At 36.8% G+C, this 25696-nt stretch overlaps 1 protein-coding gene across 1 annotated transcript; it reads left to right on the top strand.

The window, feature by feature from the left end:
- Window positions 1-20216: 20216 nt before the first annotated feature.
- On the top strand, window positions 20217-21798 carry LOC134628705 (LITAF domain-containing protein-like). The gene is made up of 4 exons (XM_063475454.1): window positions 20217-20330; window positions 20557-20602; window positions 20748-20898; window positions 21693-21798. The coding sequence occupies exons 1-4, from the start codon at window positions 20217-20219 to the stop codon at window positions 21796-21798; spliced, it is 417 nt and encodes a 138-aa protein (XP_063331524.1).
- Window positions 21799-25696: the final 3898 nt, after the last annotated feature.

The raw sequence follows: 25696 nt of genomic DNA, 5'->3' as shown, positions 1-25696 counted from the left end.
ATAATAGTACACTAACAGTGAACAGTAGTGATGTGGTGGGATAGGAGCACTGCTCAGTGTCTTATTCATGGCCTGTGGGGAAAAGCTATTTGAGAGTCTTTTAGCTTCTACTCAAGGCCAGAAGTGTGAACAGGCCATGTTATGTTTATTGTCCTTAATGGTGCTGTGGGCCCTCGTCACAACCCTGGTGGTGTAAATATCCTGTAATGAAGGGAAGCCTGCTACTGAGATGCAATGTGTATGCTGGAGAGCCTTTTTGTCCTACACAATGCAGCTTTCATGCCATGCCGTAATTGAGGTAGTGATGACACTCTCAGCTGTACATCTGTAAAGTTTACTGAGGATTTTGCTTGACATGCAAAGTTCCCTTCTATTTTTCCTCAAAGCTTTTATTGAATTTGTATCAGCAGCAAAACACATAAAATTAAGATAATCAAATTGAGATCTAGATTAACTGGAGCTCAGCTCAGGATGCTCTTTGGCTAGAGAAACTGTGACATGTGCAAATGTAGAATTTGATGCCAGCAACATGTTTTATGACAGAAATAACAAATAAATGTATAACACTAAGAAAAACATCAAGCCTTCATGATGGATCATGAACTATATGAACTATAGTATTTTAGATATTTTATTTTAGATCCCATGTCAGAGGAGATGATGTCACCTCTCTCTCTTTCTCCTCCTGGAAGGCCAGTGCCTTTCAGACACTCAACTTGTCTTTCATTTGGTTTGATTATGGTGCACAAATCCCCAGCTGAACCTGGTAGTTTTAGGTTAGTACCTATTCATCAGGTCTATGTTTTTCATCTTCTATACCTACTTATTTTGACTTAGTAAAAATTGCTGCTTTGTGGATCTCCCTTCTTGTTACATCCTGAATGATATACCAACAGTCTGACAGCTATAGAAGCCATACCAGTCAAGTGGCAAAACGAGCTTGTCACATGCTCCCCTGCAAAAAGCTTTCTCTCCTAAAGTTCGTCTGTCACTCAGTACATCTATTTACAGATAGGTTTCCTCCACTTCCTCCGCTTGAAATAATGTGAAATAATTTGAAATAATTTGCCTTGCCCTTCTGTTCCCTTTTCTTGTGTTTCATCACTGTGTCCCTCTTTCTTGTTTCTCAGACTGCGCCTCCTCAATTCCTCTTCTTAAATTAGTGTCTTAGTCCCTGGAGGAGAGAGGAGTCAAGGCAACAGGCATTTAACCAAATGTGATGTCCTTACCTCAGAGCCTCATTTTAAAGCAATATCATTAAATATGACACCTAAGACTGACGAACCATAAATGTAATCTTTTTTTTTTTCATTTCAGCTGGATTCAATTCATCCAATCAAATTAAATTTCGGTTTAAAGTTAAATTGTATTTATGTAGTGCCAATTCACAACAGTAAAGGTCCTACAATATTAAACAGAAAACCCCAACAATCTAATGATTCAATGTGTGCAAGCACTTGGTGATGATGGGAAAGAAGAGTCTGGCAGAAGCAAGCTCAGGGAGGGGAAGCTGGGGGCAAGGGGAAAGAAAAGAGCAAAAAGGGAGAGTGAAAGGCATCTGTGCTGGTTCACACAACAAGTGATGTGGTATGTACATTTAAACACAAGATCCAGAAGCGAAATTATACCAAAATAATATCAACTTACCTCAATAATTGTCTTTAAAAGTAATAGTACTTTAATCCAGTGGAACACAATAAAAAAAACATTCAAATGACAATGAAATATGCCTTTAAACTGAAGATTAATGAAGTCTTCTTGACTTGACTTCTTGACTTACTGGGTCTAGTAAATGTTTTTCCTTCAGGGATGGCATCCACTATACAGATTCTTACACCCTTGCAACACTTGACAGCTTTCCCCCAGGCTTGATCCTGTGCGAGTAACTGAGGGTCCATTAGCAGTGTTCCAATTCTTCTTTGAGCTTTTTTTCTCACCCTTTGTCTTTTGTAGTTTCAGGAGGTCTTTCTTATGAAGGTCCAAGACTGATCACCCAGTACCTGACTTTGCTTCTACCTTCAATGTGATGGTAGGTTCATGTCTACATAGACAGCCTGTGGAAGAGATGCATCTTGCTAGTCCACTAGGAGAGAGTTTGGATAGGGATCACAGTCTGTTATATAAGAAGATTCATATCCTATTAGTTTAGCGTTCCATATTCCCTCTATTTCCACTAGCACAGAGATCAACATGTCCTCTGGATTGGTTTGGCTACCCACAAACAATCAGCTCCTTTGGATCAGAAGGGTGATTTCCACAACTTTAATGTAGAAGGAGGTAAGTCTCCCATTTTACATAGGTCATTGAGTCAAATAATGCCCTATCTAAAACTGAATTTCATGAACTCTGGGACAACACTGAAGTTTGCTACATTGGTACAGGCCACTACTAATTGGTTAGATGCAATTATGCCACTCTTTGTATAGGGAAACTACTCTTTGTATAGGTTGATCTCTTTCTTTTACACCCGAGAAGCATCAGTTTGCAGGTTATTAGCTTGTGTTACAACTGTCTGACATTCTACACTCTCCTTCAAGCCAGAGCACAAAGTCCACCAGGTTATAGTTGCCATCTGTAGAGGCTGAGCAGGCATGCCTGCTCTGCAGGAAGTTTAATTAACAAGCCTGTACTTATGAAGCACAGCCTAGCTCTAATTCACAACATGGACACAATGTGACCAGATGTTGTACCTTTTTTACACCACACACAACAGTTAAGGGTAGAAAGTTTGATTAGATATCTTAAAAGAAGCCACTTATTAGTTTGAAAGGTCCTCTGTTTGTCATTTTGTCTATTCCTGCTGAGTCCCATGAATCTTTTACAAGTTCAAAGCGAAAATGACAGCCTTCTCTCTCATCTCTCCTCCACCACTTTAGGAATGGAGACATCCTTCAATGTGGTATATTGAGACTGAAAAAAGTTCCTCAACTTCCTGTTGGTGTGTGTTAGTCTGTTTTTCTAGTTTACTTCCTGCTTTGTTTAATACAATTTCATTTCATTTCTCACTGTTTTTATTCCCACCCTTCAGATGTGCTCTATTATTGCTCTCCCCACTATAAATATGTTGTTTGTAAGTTCTCCTGTAGTGTTTCTCACCTTGTAGCTTTCCCTGTTTTCTTCCCCTCTTGACTACCTATGTTTGGTTTATTTAGTTAGTTTATTGGATTTTTCTGTCCATCCATCTATCAATTTTTCCTCTACTTATCCAGTTCAGGGCCTCAGGAGGACTGGAACCTATCTCAGCAGGCAGGAAGGATATACTCTGGACAGGTTTTAAGGCTAACACAGAGAGACTGACAGCAGTTCATGCTCTCATTCCCTTAATGTCAATAATTTAAACCTTTAAAACCCAATGGAAAAGAACTGTTGAATGTGTTCTTTATTTAGAAAAATACCCCAAATAAAACAGCATAACAGCTAGTAAACAAACCTTGTCCTTGCGGTAATACTGACTTTTGTTTTTTTAATGTTACAGCAGATACTTGACCCAGCAGCAAAATACTAAGACTCTAAGAAAACTGATCTAATGATTTACACATGTTACTGATAGAAAAGATAGTGAGAAATACATTTTACGGTTTCTCAGTCAACTGGAGACTAATTAAGTAACAGAAAGGGATGCTATGTTGCAGGAGGTGGAGATGTAACGGAGACTAGCAGGCAGTTTGAGGATTGAAATGTGGACAAGGATCTGGAAAAGCTTAAAATATAAGAAATGCACACAAATGGAAAAACAAATAAGCACGACTTTTGAGTACAGCAAAGGCAAATAGACAAACATCCTGCAAAATCAAATACAGAAATGTGATGCAAATAGTAGAACTAATATGGGAAATGTTTGCCTGGTGAACCTTCACATTTTAACCATTTCTAGAATAACTAATGATGTCAAAACTAACAAAACAACCCTTTTAGATTTGTCCGGTATATCTGAGAATAACATATGTTAAGTATTGGGACACAATAAATACTTTTTAGATTTAATATATAGCATGGTATTATGAATTGCACACACAGATAAACAGGAAGAGAGCAGGAATCGCTCAAAAAAAGGTAACACCTATAATTTGTGAAACACAGCATCTGCTGATTAAAATTATGTGATGTTTTTAGAAGCTGCAGGAAAGCTACCGAACAACTGAACTTTCAAAATCTGTAAATCACGGACATTCTGTTACCAAAAATCACTTTCTCTCATCTCGACAGAATTGGAAAAAACAACTGGACAAAAAGCAGGAGTGATGAAGGCTTTTTAACATACAGCGTTTTGTACATAATTAGCATCACAGTAAGAACAGAAGGTGAAAATGTCATAAATTAGTGAAAGTGCTGCAAGAAATCAAAGCAATTTAAAAACCATTCATAACAAAATGGGTTTCATAGTTCTCTTATATTGGCTCCAGTCTCACATTACATTACATTACCATAATGGCATACCTCTTGGTGAAAATGATAAAACTGAACACCAGCCACCTGAAGAGAAGTTAATGAATGATAGCAAAACCTTAACTCACCCATAGCCATAGTGTCTCTCATCTCCTACCTTTTGTTTAGTCATTCTAAGCCTTATGCCTCCATGTTTACACAGTGGCCCGTGTAACCAGACAAATACTCTCACAATGAGCCATGATGCAGCTTGAAAATTATTTCCTTCTAAGTATCATCAAAATGAAAATAACACAACAGAGGCCCCTTGCCCTGCTGGCAATGTTAGCGCAAGAGGGCCGAGTTGTTCTGTACGCTTGATTTGCTTGACCTTTTAGCTCTGCTTTTCTAATAACAAACAAGCTTAGACACCCACACGACCAAGCACACAAAGCAGGAAAGGCAAATGATACACCGAACATCTCCTCAGTATGTAACTGATAGTTTTGCAGCCAGTGTTGTGCTCCATTAGGTTTCTGATAGGCTTTTTGACTGAAGAAACATCTCAGAGAGAGATATGAATAATAAAATAAGACGTCGTGTTTAATATTAAACAAAGTGTGTTTGTATGTAAGTATGGGTTTAACAACAGATTGAGATAAAGGAGTGATGAAAAGACAATCCTTTGGTCTTTAATGTCTGGAAAATTGACTAAAAGATTATGAAAAGGTAAATACAAGCGCACACAAAAACAAAGGTGCACAGTTGTTCCTGATTTTACCTTTCTATCTAAGCTTCCTTTTAGACTTCACCTTTCATTTTTATCTAAAAAAGTGGCACTCTGTCATCTTCCTAATACTCCCATCTGTTTCATCTCTCTCAGTATCCCTTCCTTACCTCTCTTTGATTTCTCAATTCAAAGCATTGTCATCTTGTCTTTTGCTATGAGCTTCTTCCTCCCCACACTTTCTGTGGCATTCACTTCTATACTTGGCAGCATGGAAGTTCCAGCTCCTGCCACAGAAAAACCCCCCTCCCAATCATCAATCAGTGAACAGATGTTGTATGAAGTGACGGACACAAAGGGACTAAGAAAGTGTGCAGTTGTCAGAGATGTGACAAAGAGAGCATATGAGTCATCTTCTGTGTGGTCTCATTTTTCTGCACGTCATGTAGGCTGATAGACAGGTAATATCCTCTATAGTTCACCTATCTGTCAATTAGTAGTTGTACTGCTGTATTTTACTCACTGAAGCACCAGCATCATTTATTTTTAATGTGTTTGTCATAATAAACTTTGAAACAGAATAGTGCATGTGATGGACAGACTGCACTGCAATTCCTGTTTTTTATGTCAGGCTGGATTTAAACAGCTTTAAAATGTCAAAATCAGCTTGTTTCACTTTGAGCAGGGCATTTCCTGATTACATATGTGACATGCAATTATCTCATTTAAATATGTTATATATGATTAGGGTGGGTCTTCGGTGTAAACCACAGGAGTGGGGTAAACTGGTAGTCTTTCCAGATTTTGTAATAATTTTCCAAATACCTCCAGATGACATTTTTTGAAAACTGATCTTTCTGTTAAATGATTGATTGTTTGACATACAAGTCTTGTGGAGACAATGGGCTTTTTTCTGGGTTCGAATTCAAATTGAAGCACAGCATAATGAATACAAGCACTAGCAGTGAGTAAAAAAAACAACACGTGTATATTAAAGTCAAACACAAAAAAGAACTAATGTCCTGTTCCTCATTACAGCTAGGATATTTTGTGGTCTGCGATCTATAAATTACTAGATGACAAATATGGTTTTACAGATTATTCAATGGCTGATGGTAAACTCCTTCCAAGAAGAAAAAAAAACTCCACAAATGTTTTGCTCTATGTAACATTTGTGTCGCCACTGCAATGGCTGCACTCACAGGACCTCTGGGCTTTGAATCCGGAAGAAATTTCTGTCCTAAAATTGATTAATGATGGTCCAGGAAACTCGGTGCACCATTACCCTTGATGGGCGTATTGCTGAGCACCAGAGTAAGTGCAGGGTTGGCACTGAGGTTTTCTGGATAAAAGGTGGTCTAATTTTTGACCCCAAACATGACAGATATACTTTATAAGTTCACAGATGTTTTCTAACAACAGAATAGAAAACCACTGTTTTACTATACAGCAGAGACGTTTACCCAAATGATCACATCAGTTTTATTTTTTTTTAATCATGAAGGCTTGAGGGTTAGTGTGACAGAAGAGGATGTTAGGGATGGGAAGAGATGGAGACCACAGCAGATATACTGTGGTTATGGTGACCTCTAAAATGACCAAGTAAGAAGAGGAGAAGCGGGGGAGGTGGAAGCTTCTTCATCTAAGAGCATATGGGGGAAAAAAAAGATTTTTTTCCAAACAGAACAATGTTGAATTTAAAACCACTGAAAACATTTCAAAGTGGAGATAGAGAGAGAAAACGAGGTAGTACAGCAACTTAATTTAGTCATCCTGGCTTCCTAACAGCAGTTCATTGTGTTCCTATGTCCCCAGGCTTCTGGCAACACCACTTTTCAGTTGGCATCCTTATAACAAAAACATCAGATAAATGGAATAAATCTGTCACTTTTTGGTGTGACCAGACCTTTCAAGGTGATGAAACGTCTCACCGAGTGTTATGTGTCTCAAAAAATAGAAAAGAGGAACTGAAGCTGAAACTTTTAAGTTCAGTGAAGAATTTCTTGTGCCTGTGAGAGTAACGGATGGATATACATATAAACATATAACCTTGGACATTAAATCAGAAAGTAACTTTTTTGTGTGCAATTATTAATAGAAGTTGTTAGCGTCACTGTGGTGTTTGCACTCTTTTGCAAGTTGCGAGATTATGCTGTGAGAGGGAGAGTGGGGAAGAGAAAGTCAGCCTGAAGCCTTTGCAGTCATTCTGTTTATGTTTGTGTTACGATGTATTCTTGCAGAATCGTGCCTTTGTTTGTTTAAAAGCTGAAGACCTCCTGTTGAGATTATGAGTTTTTTTGTTCCAGACAGCGAGGTCTGCCAGGGAACAAAATGAGGAGCAGGTGTGTTGTGATATGAAAGGCCACGCTGTCAGTGGTCTGCACTTATCACAGCTTCACAGCATCAGCTTCTCTCTCTTCCCCCTGCAACCTCATAACAATCTCTACTGGTCCTTTCACATCTCTTCGCTGCTCTTCTCAGTCCTCTCTACTTTATCCGGCATCAAGCTGTTCCTCCTTTCCTCTTTTCCTCATCTCATTCTCTGACAAGAATTGAATTGTGCATTTCCAGTAATGATAGCCTCCGTAAGGGTAATACAAAGTCTAAACGTGCCAGCAAACACAGGCTCCCAATATATGATTCATCATTTCAAAAACATGTTTTCTCTCTACTTAAACTCAAGTAAAAACATGATTCAAAGATTAAATTAAATTAAATTAAATTAAATTAAATTTTTTACTACAGTTTTCTACAGGTGCTTTACACTGTATGGTAAATGACCTCCAATGCTAACAATCATTTGATCCCCTATGAACAAGCACTTGGGGGTGGTGAGAAGGAAGAACTCGCTTTAAACAGGATGAGATCTCAAGCAGAACCAGGACCAGAACCATGATTAAGTATGGGTAAGGCTGAGGGTGAGGGGGAAAAAAAGAGAAAAAAGGACAGCACAGAGAATAAACAGGCAAAAGACGAATTTTGGTAAAAATGCTTAGTGCATCATGGAAAGTCCCCTAGGAACCTGAAAATAGCTAGATAAGTAAGGACTGGTTCAAGAAACCACTTTTTACTTTTTTCCATTACCATAAAAAAGTAGTGAATGAAAACAAGTTATATTTCACGTTTCCTTTCCTTGTGTACTGCAAAAACAATGATCAATAAATAGTTTATGTTTTCCACAGTTGGTTTCTAAACACAAAGTGCTTTTTTGTTTCAACTGTATCCAAGCCAGGTATAGTTGAATCACACATCTATAATCCTGTAAAGCTGTTTAACCTATTTCATGTGAATTCATACACATTAATAAGTCAGCAAAAATAATACATTTCAATTACTTAGGTTAATTTACCGAGCAACAGAAAAATGCAGATCATTTGTAAAATACTGAAACATTGCAAATGGCTTGAAATATTTCAATATATTTAATTTAATGATTTTTTTTATTAAGTGCTTAAGTTAACAACAGTTATAACATGGAAGGCTACAACTACACAACAATAGACCAATAAACCATTAGTAATTAATTCACCTGCTCAGTCAGTCACTCCAGTCGTTCACAGCACAATATCTTTGCATTCTTTATATCAGAAAATATATAAGTGATTAATAGATAGTACAAATACAACAAACATAATTATGTTTTTGTTTGCTTTACACATTGTCTAAAACAACAACAAGCTCTTAACCATTCGACTAAACATTATGCAATGCAACTGGATTCTAAGAGAGACAATTTAATCTAATTTGGCATATTGCCCAATTTTTCATACACCCCTGAAGCATGTTTTGTGTAATCACTCGATATCACTGTTTCTTTTCACTATGTTGAAGGCAACATTATGAAAATGAATGATTTATTTAAAAAATAATCCAGAAAAATGTCAGGATTCAATATGAAATGAAAATATCTCTTTTACTGAGACGTTGCGTATGTTGCTAGGTTTTTTTAATGGTTAAAGATTAATATTTTTGCTTGAAGTTAAAATTTTCATCGCTTTGAGCAAAAAACTGATTACATGAAAAAAGAGAATTTATTTATGTTCAGAAGAAACTCATTCCTGCTTTTCTCTCTCTTGCAAATTCCCAGACAATTACTGGCCTGTTATTGCAGTTAATGTAATTTCACACTATTTTGTAAGCCGTAATGAGCCTCATATAATCTCTGTATTGAATTATTCCTCTCTATCACAGCCATCTCTTGTTGACAAACATTGTTGTCAATAACAGGATTTTCCCTGCTTGGCATCTAACTGTGTTCACGCTGCAGAGCTGGAATAAGTACCTGATTAGATGGAATATGAAATCAGCCTGGTGTATGACCGCTAGACTGTGAAGCATGGCCTCATTGGAATGCACTGGATTACTTTCTCAGGATCAGCTGACTTAATTTGGTTTCTGTCTTCTGTCTCATTCAAAGGGCAATATTTATGTAATGATGATTAAAGTGCGGTTCACCCAGGGTATGAGAAGGTTGGTCTCGAGCCATGTTAATTGCCTCCCAAAGCTCCTCTGCCTTTTTAAGATTAAGATAGCTTTCAAACATGACATCTGACTTTCTCTTTGGGCAATTTACATGCTCTTTACCTTTTTCATTGTAGCATTCAGAAATGTAATGTCTTCTTTCACTGTTACTGCTGGTAATAATTTCTAAAATATAACCTCATGTCACTATATAAATCACTGAATCGTTACTAATGCAGCAGCCTTGCAGTAAATTGTCTTCATCATTTCAAATGCAAATGTTTTTTGATATGTTTAACCTTGATATGCTTTAACATTTTGAAAAGAAGGTAAATATATTTGCATTTACTATCAGCATAACAAGAAAATGTTTTTGTACAAATGTTCATACTCACTAATACTGCATCACTACTACGTACACTACTTACTTTTACTATGTTCAGTCATTGGGTGAGTACAAGAAAACAGTTTTTACTTGACTGTAGATATTTGGTTTTGTGCTAGCATAAGGGAACAAACTAATATTTTCTATGGGTGCTTTTCTGCAGTTTAATACAGTGGTATGTACTGCCTCGGAGCAAAACCTCAACTTTTATGTGATATCCAAATATGTACCAGCCAAAGTACTTAATTTATCACTGCAGGAGGTAACTAACTGTTATATGATTTTTCCACAGGCCTTGCCAATGTAGCTGTGACTGAAGCATATCTTGGATGGGGTGTACCTCATAGCAGGATACGTATTTTTCAGACCATAAGGTGGACAGGATAATAAGGCGCACTGTCGATGAACGGGTCTGTTTTCATACATAAAGCGCACTGGATTATAAGTGAAAAAGTCAGATAAATCAAATTTTACTCAAATCATTCTTTTTGCTCCTCAACTTCCATCGGGAACCCTCTCATTAACGAGTGGAAATAAATTAGCATTCATCCTCCAGCTTCACTGTTTGTTATGCTAACATAGCTGTGTCACTAGCGATCACGTAGCGCATCATTATATACCAGCTAGCCCAACTTTATTAACCCTACAAAAGTCACTGCTTTTTAGTTTTCAGTCTTCATTTATGTTGGAAGTGAAAGCAGAGCTGTACGTTTTAGTCTTTTTCAGAAATCTCTCAATCATGAACATGCTATATCATGTTTAGGTGGAAACTAGCAAGCTAACTTCCTGCAAACTTCTAACTCCATTAAATTTAATAAATTCTGTTTTCATTGATGCCTGGATGTTAAACTTAATTGTTACACCTGGTAAAGCAGCAACGCTGATCATTTTATTAAAGATGAAAGAATTTGGACAATTTTTACCTCTCAGTGATGCTGCAGTGTTCGATTGAATTTGAGACCTGAAGCTGACTGAGTTTTGGACCCAGATTACTCCGCGAGGGTCCTGATTACGGTAGCGGTAATGCTCCGACAATCCATCAAGCGGTGCGGCTTTGTTGCTTACCAAAGTTGTACTAAAACATTTTCTGACAGATTTTGAGCGCCGTGTACCACAAAATCGGTTCGAGGTCAGTAAGCACAACCAGAATTCATACATAAGGTGCACCGGATTATAAGGTGCACTGTCAATTTTTGAGAAAATTAAAGGATTTTAAGTGCGCCTTATAGTGCAAAAATACAGTATATAAAAAATCCTCCAAAAGGACCATTCGTGGTCCAGAGGTCCAGTTCAGTGACAGAAATTGGCAAAGACAAAAGCCTAGCCCACAGTGATCAGGTACAACCAGCTGCTCAAATGCTTTTAATCAAAGCGCACTCTAATTTTTAGCCATAACATAATCCATAAGAGGAAGTAAAAAAGAACAGAAAAAAACCCCAAAACAAAAAAAAATCCACATACAGTTTTTACAGTAAGGTAATTTAACTTTAGTTTTGGAACTCTAACATGTTATTTTCATGGCTGAAGATGGACATTTTAAAATGGGAGTCTATCGAGATTGGCTTACTTTTAGAGCCAGTCCCAAGAAATTGCAGTTTCTGGCTCTTCTGTAGTGGCTTAATTATTCAGCCCCCAAAGCATTTGACTTGGCTCCCACTTATTTCCAACTGATTCTTACTCTCCTTTCTTCCTATACATCCCAAACTGCTGCATGCATGCCAAAAGAGTACGCCTGGGTGCCAGATATGTTCGTCATGTACCAGAGTCAGATTAGACTTTGCGCTTGTTAGCCTGTTGGCCTAAGGCAATATTCATGGCTGCCTGCAGACTTTTTAAGACTTGCTGTAGCAGTTTCATTGATTAAAAGTTGAGGACAAAGAAGAATATTGTTTTTATGCACATTTGATAGCAGAATGTTAACTTAAGGTGTGGTGCACTTAAAAAGTGCACTTAAAAAGTGCACCACACTCCAAAACTCTAAATAAAGATATTTTATATTTCAGAGGTTTTATATTGAGAAAATTAATCCCTGACCCTTACAGGATACTTTGACTGACACTTCCTACAGAACCCTGGAGGGAGATTATATCAAGTTGAGATTTTATTTTATTTTTTAAATTTTTAGTTGAATAAAAATAGATCCTATATCAGTAGCATCGGTCCAGTTCCACATGGCTGTATGTACAACCCAACACAGCAGAAAATTTCTAAACCATAATTTTTTTTTCACAGACCTTTCCATCTATCCATCTGCTATTAATCATATTCTGAGCACAAGCCTATTTTATTATTATTATTGTTATAATTATATTTCTATCATCTTGTTGTTGTATTTTGTATTCTTTATAACCTTCACTTTATCTACAACAGTAATTTGAGTGATTATCTAGCAGGTTCCAAGAAAAAAGTGCAGATTTGTTTGTATAGGAATTAAACTTGCTCTATGAAGTATGAAGTATGACCTATGGCTGAGTTTGTGCTAAACTAGGAAGTGTTTCCATATGTAGGATATAGTGAAAGATACTCAAGACTAAAGTGAAAGAATCTGTAAACCAAAATGAATCTGGATGCCAGTTTGAACGTGATGGACTGCTGAGATGAAAACTTACATATAGTCATTTTCATTGTCTCTCAACAATCTTCAAAAGGAGGAATTTAATCATTTTCTGTAATTGTGTTTCTTTAAAAGTCATATATAGTCATATTCATTGTAACTCTAATCACTGACTACTGTCGTCAGCTATGCAGATAAAGACGGTTGTAAAAGTCACAGCCATGAGTGGCTCGAATGATTCGAGAAGTTGTGAGCTTCCTGTTCAGTGTAGATAAGAAAGAAGGCTACAACTTTGAAGCTTGAAAGAAAATGTGAGTTTGTTATTTGAGGTAATACTTTTTCTGAAATTAAAAAAGAAAACAGAAAGAAAATGCTAATTCAAATAAAGTTATGTAACCACAATGAAATGAGGCAAAATAACAATTCAGTGCCATCTAAAGCTTTAAGAGGAGAATATGTATACAAAGAGAACAAATAGTATGCAACATGAAAGGGGTCACTCATAGTGATGAACCCACACAGAATTACTATCACACTAAACAAGAGGCATTTCAGCTTTTTTTCAGCTCATACACAGCATGCAGTTTTACTGTTTTTGTTCTGCTGTCATCTGTGTTGTTTGTATTGCAGATCAAGAAGGAGTATGAACAAGTATGAACTGCAAAAGCTGCACCTTATTTCCGTAATGCAGCCCTCTACAAATATCCAGCTCTGCCACTTCTACAATGTCAAATCTCTTCAGTCTAACCTTCAGGCTTTCTTCTTTTGCAGATTGCTGTTCTTCTTCAAACAATCATGTATTGCTTATATCTTGATTATTCTTGCATTTACCCTCTCTGTCCGACTCCATCCTCTGACTTCCTTCAGTTTACTTGGGTTTTTTTTCCTCAGCCATCACCAAAGCCTCCCTCACTGCTCTGCAGCCTCATCCGCACTCCATCATCCTTCGACACACAACTTTTCTTGTCTTTTCTGTGTCTACTCCTGCAATAAATAATTCAGGCCCATTTCATACAAATGAACATTTAGGAGCTTTGGAGTCAGATGTTCTCCTTAGGAACTGGAAACAGTGACTTCATTGTATAAATGAAACAGTTTCCATGTTTTAAATATAGGAACAAAACTTCTGAAGTGAGAGGTAGAGTTCACAGCAAGAGTTTCCTCATATATCTCATGTATTTCTGTATATATCTGTTCTTTCTGTGCTACCTGTGCTGCAATTATGTTATTATTATAGTGACTTCATATTTATTTTTGCTTCTGTCCTGTCAGCCTGAAATTTTCTGTCTGCAACTTAAGCAGTATCATGTGACTGTGGATGTACAGTAGAGAAATCTTGAGCAGCCTGCATTTATGTGCACACTAACACACAGTTTTTTGTTGCATTTGTTTCGCTTTGTGTGTTACATATGTGTAGAAATACATCTGTACACCAGTGTCAAAAATTATAAGTAGACCTGCATGCTCACAGATCAACCGCTTATTATTTGTGAAATCATCCATTTTGAAAATTTGATAAAGACTTGTACCAGCCTGTGCAAACTCAAAAACTAAACCAAAACAAAACCTTTTGAGATTATAAATTCATTTTTGAGGCATAACAACAAAATTAATGAAATCTTATCATCTTCTGTAACTCTGTGTAAAACTTGTGAATTGTATGTGTGTGCATGTGTGTCTACTAGGTTTACATATCTTTGTGGGGACCAAAAACTGGAAGTTTATGTTTTTTTGTGGGGACCAGCAGGCCTTATGGGTACAAAATCTGCATTCCCGTGAGTTTAAAGGCATTTTTGAGACTCAAAATGTATTAGGGTAACAATTAGGTTATGATTAGGGTTATGCATTCATTTTTGATGGTTAGGGTTAGTGTAAGCAGCTAGGGAAAGCATTATGTATGATATGAAAACACAACTCGGTGTGTGTGTGTGTGTGTGTGTGTGTGTGTGTGTGTGTGTGTTTATAAGGTTTGAAGTTCAAGTTCAAACCAGACCATCCACATTTGTGTTCATGGCTTGGCTCAATGTGAACGTTATTGTCTAGACAAAGAAAAGAGGCAGATTATTGGGATACAGCCAACACAGGGTTTATGGAGTGGGTGGAGTGAAATGAAACAGTGGCTTCAGTGGAATGCTTTGATTGTTTTTAACACTGTCGTACTTAATTGAAAAGAAGTTCTATAATGAATCTGTCTTTTCCAAGTTAAGGCATAACCTACATTACCAGCTGATCCACATATTTTTGACACGTCCTCTACGTGACAGTATGCAACTGCAACATGGAGATGTGGATCTCCAAACTGTGTGGCAGAGCATCCAAATCGACAGTAAGTTCAAGTTAATAAGCAACTTTAGCTTGTGTTCATTAAAGACCTATATAATGAATTCCGTCATTGTCGATTCCATCCCTCTCCTGACATTTTGTGTCACTTCCATTCTCAACAAAGAAGAATATGTTTTTTAAATTTTATTTTCCTAACTGGATTTCACTCCAAAGTTAATTAGCTTTTTGGCCTGTGTTGGTATTAGGTCTTCATTTTTCATAATTAGAACAAACCAAGAGGAGCACACACAAAATAGAAAAAGATGCCCTGGAGTACAGCAGATATTATTTTATTTCTATTCTCTTTTATACCAAAGACAGAAGCAATGGTGCTGTCTCCTCAAAGCTATCATCTTTATATGCTGAAAGAAGACAGTTTTTATTTCACAAACACACTGTTAACCCTTCAACAAAATACAACCAAAACCTTACTGGTTAAAAAGTGATGACTAAAATATCATTTTGTGCCCATAATATTCAAGGTTTATTGATACAACACTGATGCACTGGTTGTAACATCTTTTATTACTTACATTTCTTCTTGAGACACAAATCCCTTTGGGTTCTGCCAAATCAAACTTGTGGAGCTACCCACTGTGTTGACCCCCTGAATAAGGGAGCAGCTGAAGGTAGCTTTATTCTGCAATATCTCAGCTATGACCTCTATATCTGTACTCTCTATACTGAGAGAAAAAAAAGGATTTTTTCTCACAGTGTCATTTTTAAATAACACAAAGCAACCTTAATGTGCGTCAGCCACAGTTTTTAGAAACCTACATTTGTTACCTGTCCTGTATGTCTTTGTACAATAGAAGGAAAGCCTCTTTGTGACAGTCCTAATGCCTAATCTATTGTTCCAACCTCTGATGTAACTGACACATCATGACTGCAGAAAATAGCTCATATAGATGGCTCTGCAAACTCACAGAGGGATAGTTACATTTTGTCATGAGGACAAGAGAGAAAGAATCTCACCGCTCACTCAGAGAAACTTTTATAGAAATACGGGTGCAGGTGAAACTGTAACCATGCTCACTTTACCCAAAAGACTAGACACAAGTCATAGTGTACCCTGGCTTTCACCCTATGTCTCCATCCTCCCCTGAGATTCTGAGTTGAATTAGTGGTTAAGTGGTGAGTAATGTGTAAACAGGATTTTAGTGTAGTTAGTCAAGAGGAGGGTAGATGCATCGTAAGATAATATTTGGATTATTGCCCAATCTTTGTGGTCCTGTCTTGTAGCAGTGCTCTTAATTAGTGTTTACAACGAGCTCGTATAGTGCACAGCTTTAGGCAATCGTGTTCTAATGTAAGTTATTGATCCATAAAGTAACTACAGAAAGGCGTTTGTGTCAGAACTGCAGTGGCGTAGGAGTCGCAAACAACATCAAGTGAAGATTTTCAATACAAACTGACAACACTGAATGTACTTAATGTACTTAATTGTTTCACACCTGGGGTACTGGCCATGTTCCAGCAGCATATCTCTTTGTCCACTGCTTCTACCAAGTGGACAGTAAGTAATATTGCATGGAGTAGCTTTCAGTTATTTCTCTCAGCTGCAGGCTGTTCGCAACATTTTTATAGGAGCTACGATGCAAAACTTGCTTCAATTAGAATATAACATAAAAGTAAGTGATGAAATCTAATCTTTCTAATAAAGATCAGCAATGTGGATTTAATAATGATTCCTTTCATTTCTATTCCTTTCCTTCCCATTTCACTTAATTTACCTGATTTTTCCTTTTTTTTTTATTTTTAAAACAACTTCTGTCTCTTTCACACGCCTGTTTCACTTTTGCATATGGTAACCATTCTGGATTTTATGTCATTTTCCATTTCTCATCCTGCTGTGTTAGTTAAACTAACAACTTCATTCATCATTATAAAGTATTTGATCTCAAAGGACGTCTTTTACAGTGATGGCTCTGCTGTTTGATAACTACCACACCAAAACTTTGAGAATTTGGTCAAATTTGTCAACATAACAAGCATGAGGATGCTTGTTATATGTAATTTGTTGGACAAAGACACAATTTTTTGTAGTTTTGTCTCTGTACATTACAATTACAAATCTAACCAATCAACATATAACAGAAGTGCAAGCTGTCAACTTTAGTTCAGAGAGTATTACAAAAATGTTTGTGTTAACAGCTTAGGTACTACAGCTATTATTATACACAGTCCCTCAGAATTAATTTGACAAACAAAACACTTTTAAATATAAGGATTATTTTTAATGGATGGAAATCCTTTGAAGTCAATGACTGCCTGAAGACTAGAATCCATGAATATCACCAAGTGCTATGTTTTCTCTATTGAAAAGCTCTGTAAAGCCTTTACTGCGGCCACCTTCGGTTGTGTCTTATTTGTGTATCTTTAGCATTCAGTTTTGTATTTAATAACTCAAATCAGGCGACTGGTCATTGAAGAATATCAAAGTTCTTTGCCTACAGAAACTCATGGGCTGCTTTTACAGGATGCTTTATATTCCATCCTTCTGGTACAAGTACCTTGGTCACGTCTGTCGAAAGAATTTATAAGATTTTACAACCACTACTACTAATACTACTAATACTGCTAATACTAATAATATTACTTGGATCTTGGCTCTTTGGTACCAGACTGTCTCCAGGGCACAGTCTGTAACTTGGGTCTTGTTAGCTGTAGTACACTCATACCTCTATGGATCTGGTGCTTAGGCCCTATTTTTGTGCTACCATGATCAGAGCTTCTGTGCTGTTCTTTAAGCAGGCCTTTTTTAGCCACTGGTAGGATATCTTGATACCAGCCATTTCCTCTATCTGTCAATGGCACAGCCCATAAAGGGGTGGGACATTGATTCATGACAGTTCCTCCTCCTGTTCCTCTTCAGCGTCTGTCCTCAGCTGCCTGAGGAGCAGCCCATCTCCATGTGTTTTATTCTGGATTGTTCCCTCGACACTTACTAATTCTTGCACTTCCTCTTTCCATTTCTGACTGATAGGGAGTATGTATCGATTGCTTGGATCTTATGCCTGATGTTCAGTGGACTCTTCAGCGCCTGTTCTGCCTTCTGGAGGTATTTAGTTGTGGCGGGCCTTCGTGCATCTTTACCATGGTTCCTGTTGATCTGTGGGATACACAGGCACAAAAGTTGCCCTGCGTGTCTGCTATTCTGCCTTCTGACAATTCCACCCCTGCAGTCCTGATCACCTCCCCTGTCTTTGCAACCATTTGACCACACTTATCCTGTCCGAACAACATCTCAGTGACCTCTTTGTAGAACATTTCTAAATCTATAATGATTCCGTCTGGTTCCAAACTTTGAACATCCATGACTTTGGAAAGAGATTATCACACATTTAAGAGATAACAGCAGTCCCATTATTTTGCTTTTTTTGGGGTCATTTTCATTCTTTTGTTTAATATCTTCCTGGAAACCTAGAAGATGTCCAAATCTCCTGTAACGCTAAGAATACTCTATGTTAACCACCGTTAACATTTAAACAGAAGCTGTTATTATTTATTATTTAAGATGAATTTTCCCTGCTTACCTGTAAACGAACATGCTTCCTGTATAAAAATACCAGAAAACCAAACTTGATATCTTCAAAAAGACGGAAAAAATGTGTGGATGTTTCATGTTTTCTGTGTGTGTGCATTGTTGAATACGTAAACAGAAATACCTGCCATTGTTGCTCCACCTTCTTTTCGTAACATTTATTTGTTCATCCCAGTAACTCTCATCAGAGAAAGAAGCAGGATCAGGTTGGCTCACAAACGTCTGACTAATTTATCAAGGTAAGGACCGTCTGATCTCTTCTGAAATTATGAAAATACAGAAATAAAAGAAACAAACAATAAAAACCAATGCTAATACAATATGAAACACAGGTTTCTTGCTGTTATAATATAAATAACAAACTTTTTTCTCCCCTTATTTTATTAGGCAAGATAGTAAAATGGCACTGAAATATATTCTGAATTATAAATGTAGTCTTTTGTTTATACTTTTTTATACTTTTTTCAAGAGCATCCCTTTGAGGCAGGTTTATGACACTTACACAAAAGGTCAAGTTTTATTTTAACAGAACAAAATAAAGTAAGTATAATATAAATATAATAAGTAAAAGATCGTTCTGTTTGTTATATATGAAAAAACAGATCCAAAGTCCATGCATGATGGTTTTAACAACCATTTAACATCTGGTGATGGAATGTGTGTTTATACCACTTTTAAAGAGGCACTGGCTCCTCGCATAGGAAAGTTTTAACTTTTACATTTTTATCGACTCACTGACAGGTTAAATAGGATCTGTTTCGGTGGTGTACACATTTACATTTAGTTCTTTGTAGGTGACCCATTTTAGCAAGTGCATTTTCTGGATTGCAGGGATGCCAAAATGGCACAAAAGGTGAAGTTATGAAAACATATGTAGATAACACCCTGATCTCTGTGACCTAAAAGATTTAGGATTAGATTTAGGATTAGATTTAGGAAAACACATGGTAACAATAAATACAATTCAAACAATTACGTTTGGTGATTTGATAAATGTATTTAATATAAATATATACTCATTAGAAATAATCATTTGAGGATGTTGAAAAAAGGTTTTGAATTTTAATTGTAATTAGCATAAAAGTATCTTTGTCAGATGTCAGTCGTAATTTGTATCTTTGGAAACAATAGTTTGACAAAGAAAAAGGAAACGTAATATTTCAATAATTTACATGCAATGTAAAAAACAGAGAGTGGGACATAAATTACACATTATCACCGCAGGTATTATGGTCATTCCATTCTACCATGATGGCGGCTTTTGTCATCTTGTCTGCCAAAGCATGATTGACTTTTGTTTTTTCAGTGATAAAAACCTACTGCATTCCATGCAGGTGGTGTGGGCATTAGTTATGCATGCACATCTGAATGAAAAGGATTGTTGTAAGACAGGTGCATTGTGTTTCACCTTTTACATTTGATTACAACCAGAAGAATTCAAGTCACTGAGTCTATTTCAGTTGTCACTGGGCAAGAGGGAGGGCACTTCCTGGACAGGCTGCCAGTCTATAGCAGGACCAGTGCATAGAGACAGAAAACCATTTATGCTCATATTCATACCTATGGTCTGTTTAGAATCACCAATTAACTTAAACCCATGCATGTCTTTTGTCTGGAGAGAGTTCTCTGGAGAGAACCCACAAAGACACAGGGAGAAGATGCAAAATCCACACAGAAAGGCCCAAAGCCGAATACGAACCCAGGAGCTTTTTGCTGTGATATAATTCACTGCTTTACAATATTTCAACCTTGTTGCCAAGTTTTCACTCTTCACATCTTCACTTTATTTCATTTTCAGATTACAAAGCTTAACTGTACTTTCTATTTAATTTTTTCCCTGCTCCTATAAACAGACACTATGGAAAAGGGTCAGGCACCCAATACAGACTTCCCAGCACCACCGTACCCCGGTCCCCCTTTGGACTACAAAGCTGGAGTCTCCCAACCAGCTGTTCAGCCTGTTGTTCAGCCTGTGTTTCAGCCAGCTGTTCAGCCTGTGTTTCAGCCAGCTGTTCAGCCTGTTGTTCAGCCAGCTGTTCAGATTGGTGAGAGATCAGAAGCTACCAGTCATTTTATTTAAATAGTTTGCCTGTATTGCTCTTTTATGATTTGCCACTTTAGTCGGTGTGGTTAAAGGTTTCCTTCACCTTTGAGTTTTTTCCAAGTTAAATGTCTGTTCTTTATGTCCAGTTCAACAGCCTGCATACCGATACAATGCACAGCAACCTCAGGTTGTACAGCCAGGTGAGTGTCTTTCTTCAGTTCAATATGAATTTGCAAAATTAAGCAAAAACTGAGATAGTTCCAAATCCAGTCTTCGTGGTGTTTTAGTGAGGAAGTATTATTGTTATTAAAGTCATCAGAAAAGTGTGCGTTGTTGCTTTTGCAGTGAGTCAGGTGGTGGTGATGCAGAGTCATCTCCCAAAAGATGTTCCTGGACAGATGAAGTGTCCTCATTGCCAAACCGAAGTTGTGACTAAAACGGAGTACAAAATTGGGATCCTCACCTGGTTAATTTTTGGCGTATTACTACTCGTAGGGTGAGTTAAAAACCCCAGCACACATGACCAAAAAAAACCTCATACACGCTGCAAAACGTCATACAGGAGTGGTTACTCAGCAACACATAAATATAATATAAATATTCCAGTAAAAAATGATACAGTAAAAAGCAAACAGTTTACATTCAGATGTTTCTACAGAGTGTGATGCACCTCAAATTCATTCAGGTCTACAGAAAGCTTTTAAAATTAAACAAAACAAAACAGGATTTGGAAGTTTCCTTTTTTTTAGTAAATTAATTAAATTTGGGACCCAAAATGGAATATGTGTACAAAGAAAATATTCCATTGTATATTAGATAACTCGAGAGCAGTTTATGTCAGTTCCTGATGTTCTTGCTATATAAATATAAATGGCGTAATATATATTTGAAAAGCAAAAAGCAAAGTGATTACCATAATATACATGTTACTGTTGCTGAAAACACCGACGAAAATTACTTAATATTATCACTACATACATCATAGTTGCAAACAAACCAACAAACCGTTGGCAATATGGTGACAATGCAAGACAAAGTGAGGATTGTTATTGAAGTCAGTCTTCTTCTCACTGCATGCCCATTAGTTCTGGTAAGCAACTAAAATAACAGATCTGTGAGTTCTGTGAGTTCAAGATGTAGCCTTGTTTATCGACTCTGGCTAATCTTTAACAAACATTCAGCATAACTGATCATTCACACGAAGAACTTAAGCTTTATGTTGAACCTGCTGTAGATGTGTAATTTGTGATGTGAGCATTATTTTGATGCCATTCTGTTGGTTCAAACCAGCTGCTGGCCTTGCTATGTGATCCCCTTCTTCGTCAAAGAATGCAAGGATGTGGAGCATTCCTGCCCAACCTGTAACAGCGTAATCCACATCCACAAGCGCATGTGACGCAGAACTACAGTTTACCTTCTACTGAAGCAACAGCAGCAAGGCATCTCTGTACAAGCCGATATTATTTTTAACCCCATGCTTACCCTGTGTGTTAAATATATGTTTTACCTGTACATGTACTGAACATACTGTTTAAAGCTATACATATCAGCAGTAAAAGAGCTTTCTTGTTTTCCAGATGATTATTTGAATCATGTTATAAAAAATATAAGTTAATTATCAGGATTGCTTTTCTTTGTTGTTTTTTTTAAACTTGAAGTGAGTGGTGTGGTCTTGGTAAGAAATACCTCAGCGATGAAGTGGAATGAAGGATAGTATGTATTAAATGAACTCTGGATTTTTTTTTTTTTTTAGAATATTCCTACGAGTGAAATTTATATATTTTTCCACTTAAAGTTATTATATTGATTTTCATTTTGATGACATATTGAATGTTTTTAATCAAATTTCTATTAATATAAAAAGACAGCAAAACTGATAACAATACAACTGAAGATAACATGTCAATATTGACCAGTGATCATTGTTTGCTGCAATATTTTAGTCTTTTAAAAACACCGGACATTTTTCATTCAACATCAACTTAAAAAAAAAAAAAAATAAAAAATAAAAAAAAATAATATATATATATATATATATATATATATATATATATACTAGGGGTGCAACGATACACAAAATTCACGGTTCGGTTCGGTTCGATACTTTGGTGTCACGGTTCGATATTTTTTCGATACAAAAGAATGTTCATGCTTTTTTAATTTGTCATTTATTAAAATTATAAATATATATTTTAACTCAAAAGTACAGTTTTTAAATTTAATGTTGCTGAAACGACAAAGTAATAAAAAAATAAATATCTCATGGAAAAATCCCTCATCTTTGGAAAAGAGAGTTTATTACAGAGAAATGGCTCTTTCCAAAATAAAAGCTATACTATACCCTTCTTCTGGGGTATACTCTAAGCAGCATATTAAACATATCAGGTACCCATAAGGAGAATCATGTGCTAACGGCTGTCTAAATGACACGGGTAAAGTGTGTAGCATGCGTGCTTGTTGTTTTTGTCTGCTTCCACTTGTCTTTGCACTAGGATGATGTCGGAGTAAATGTGCAGTCATATTCATTGTGTTCCCACTAGTGCTGTCAGCGTTAATCTGAAATGACATTAACGCCACAACAAGGCAAATCTCCGTTAACGAGCTACCGCAGATCGCCCCGTGCGTGGGGCTGGACGGCGTCAACACGTTAACGAGCAAACTGCGCTAACGTTTGACGCCGTTACATGGGTGGCAATTACATGCCACCCATGTAATTGAGCATTGCGTGGCACATCCGACATGCTGTTTTACTTTTGTCCATGATGCGCTTACCTTCAGGGTCATACTTCACACGAAGACCAAAATAGTTCCAAAGGCCAGGTCTGAATGAGGGTGGGGGAGGTTCAATTTGCCATGCTGCAATGAGCTAAGCTTCTGTCTTGCTAGCTTGCGCTGCGCTCAGTGGATCTGCGCTCGACAGTGCAGCCTAGGCGGAGTAGTCGAACGCAGATCCACAGCATCGTCAGAAGAAAAGTTGATAAAATAAATTAAAAATTTTGTATTGTTCGATACACATGCGTACCGAACCGAAAGCACTGTAACGAACGGTTCAATATCGATACGAGTATCGTTGCACCCCTAATATATACATATACATATATATATATATATATATACATATATATATATATATATATATATATACATATATATATATATATATATATATATATATATGTATGTATATATATTGTCACCCAGTAGTTATTACCTAAATCAGTCAAACAGTTTCTCATGGCTTAATTCTGTTTACATTTAAGTCTTTTTAATTACAATAATAATTCACTGTTTGTAAGATGGAATCATGATCTACAAATAAATACATGTTTAATTATCAGTGAAGTGCAACATTTCTTGACTGTATAACTGAAGACTGCAATAGAGTTTAAGTCAATAAATATTCCTTATATAAGAAAACAGGTAAATTTAAGTTTTAACCCAACATTTACTCTTTACTAATTTATTTGCACTTTCATAAATGAGAAAAATAAAGATAAATAATTTGATGGGTAATTTGGGCAAAGTAAGGCATAAATGTAAACGTTTTTAATTCAATAGAGGGATGTGTGTGTTTTTGTGTGTGAACTGATTGGTGCAATATTAAAATCTAATTGATATGGGTGTCTGGTTACATTTACATCAGCCCTTGAGTGCCATATAATCTGCAAATAAAAAAGTCAGTTTATAAAGTTGGTGGGTCAGAGTATATCCAAAACAATTCATGTTTCTGGATTCAGTCACACTAGCTTAGACAGCAACCTCCTCTTGACTCGGAATAAACAGTGGTAGCCAGGTAATTGCATTGATTGTTTTTGTTTGTTTTGTTTAAATATGGTGACCAATTGCAAGTATTTGCAGTGAGGTTGGATATTCAAAATAAACTGAACCCGAGTAGCTCATCGGATGGGAAGAAATATATAAATAATTGAGGGGTGGCTCACACTGATTAATTTATGCCAATTTATGAATACAGACAGATTGCAAACTCATTGCAGTCAGCACTCATCAACACAAAGACAAATGCATTTCGAGTAGAAGGCAAGTTGGATGTTTATAGTGTGGTGCTATGAGCAACAATCTGCTGGAAAAACTTAGATTCCAAGATTCATGTGGCTCTTATAGTTATTAATGTTACAGTTAGCATGTACACACTGGAACCTTTGTGCATTCCTTTCTGGCAAAAGTATCAATGTTAATGACACTCGTTCAGTGAAATAATGTACTCTGGTGTTGTTCACTTCAAAACATACACAAGGTATCTGCTGCTGATATCTTGATGCCATGATAAATCGGATCAGTAGACTTAATGTCTCAGTGTGTCACAGCAGTTTTGGAGGGACAACCTTACTCGTAAGAAGGTTTTATTATTGAGGTATTAGCTGTATGAAATTATTTAAAGAAACAAAACCTTGTACTAAATAATATGAATAAATAGGAAAGCTGAAATATAATTTCCAAAGAACACTTTAAATGAACTCAGCAATAGATTGCAGGGAGCTATTCCTAGCATTACAGCATTTAGTGTTGTGTGTGTCACAGTCTAACTATGTGTAGAGTGAAGAAAGGGACTGAAATGCAGACCAAAAACAGAATGTGAAACGTGACTTGAATTAACAAAAAACGAGCCGTTTATTATGGCTGGTAACAGATGTACAAAATTAAGGCAAGGTGAACACTAAGCTAAAACCTAAACTGGGAAAAACTAGACTATGATACTATGACAGGACATGGACATGAAAACATGAGCAAAACCTGAGCTGGACCATGGAGTAACTGAATCTGACATGACATGGACAAAGAAATGCAGATGATCTGACCAAGACTGAAGGACACACACAGACTAAATACACACGGGAGGTGATCAGGGGAAGTGGAAACACATGAGGAAACAGCTGACACAAATGAAAATAATGACACCACAGGGGAAGAGCAGAACAAAGCCCATTGAACACAGAAACACCAGACTTTCAAAATAAAACAGGAAACATAAGATGCAGACATGACACCATGAGTTTGACAACACAAGACATGGAATACGTGAAGTGTGAGGGAGACTTAAATACAGGGCTGAAGATGCAAGGGAATCTAATACACAAAAAACTATAGTGGCCACCTCGGCATAACTGAAAATAACTTAGAGAACCTAATACACTTAAACCTAAACCAAAATACATTAGAACTTAAAACGCTGGGTCAAAAGACAGGCAACATTGCCTTCTGGTAGGGCGATAGAGGACAGCTATGAGTACCTCGGGATCCCACAGGCAAATGGAAAGCATGAAGAGGCTGCTAGG

The sequence above is a fragment of the Pelmatolapia mariae genome, linkage group LG6 (genome assembly GCF_036321145.2).
Source record: "Pelmatolapia mariae isolate MD_Pm_ZW linkage group LG6, Pm_UMD_F_2, whole genome shotgun sequence".
In the NCBI taxonomy this organism is placed as follows: Eukaryota; Metazoa; Chordata; class Actinopteri; order Cichliformes; family Cichlidae; genus Pelmatolapia; species Pelmatolapia mariae.
Note: the sequence above shows the minus strand (reverse complement) of the source record. Positions and strands in the feature narration are given on the sequence as shown.

Coding starts and splice junctions, on each gene's coding strand:
- LOC134628705 (XM_063475454.1), top strand. CDS start 20,217: ATGGAAAAGGGTCAGGCACCCAATACAGACTTCCCAGCACCACCGTAC. Junction 20,331..20,556: donor TTCAGCCTGTTGTTCAGCCT/GTGTTTCAGCCA, acceptor CCAGTTCAACAG/CCTGCATACCGATACAATGC. Junction 20,899..21,692: donor GGCGTATTACTACTCGTAGG/GTGAGTTAAAAA, acceptor GGTTCAAACCAG/CTGCTGGCCTTGCTATGTGA.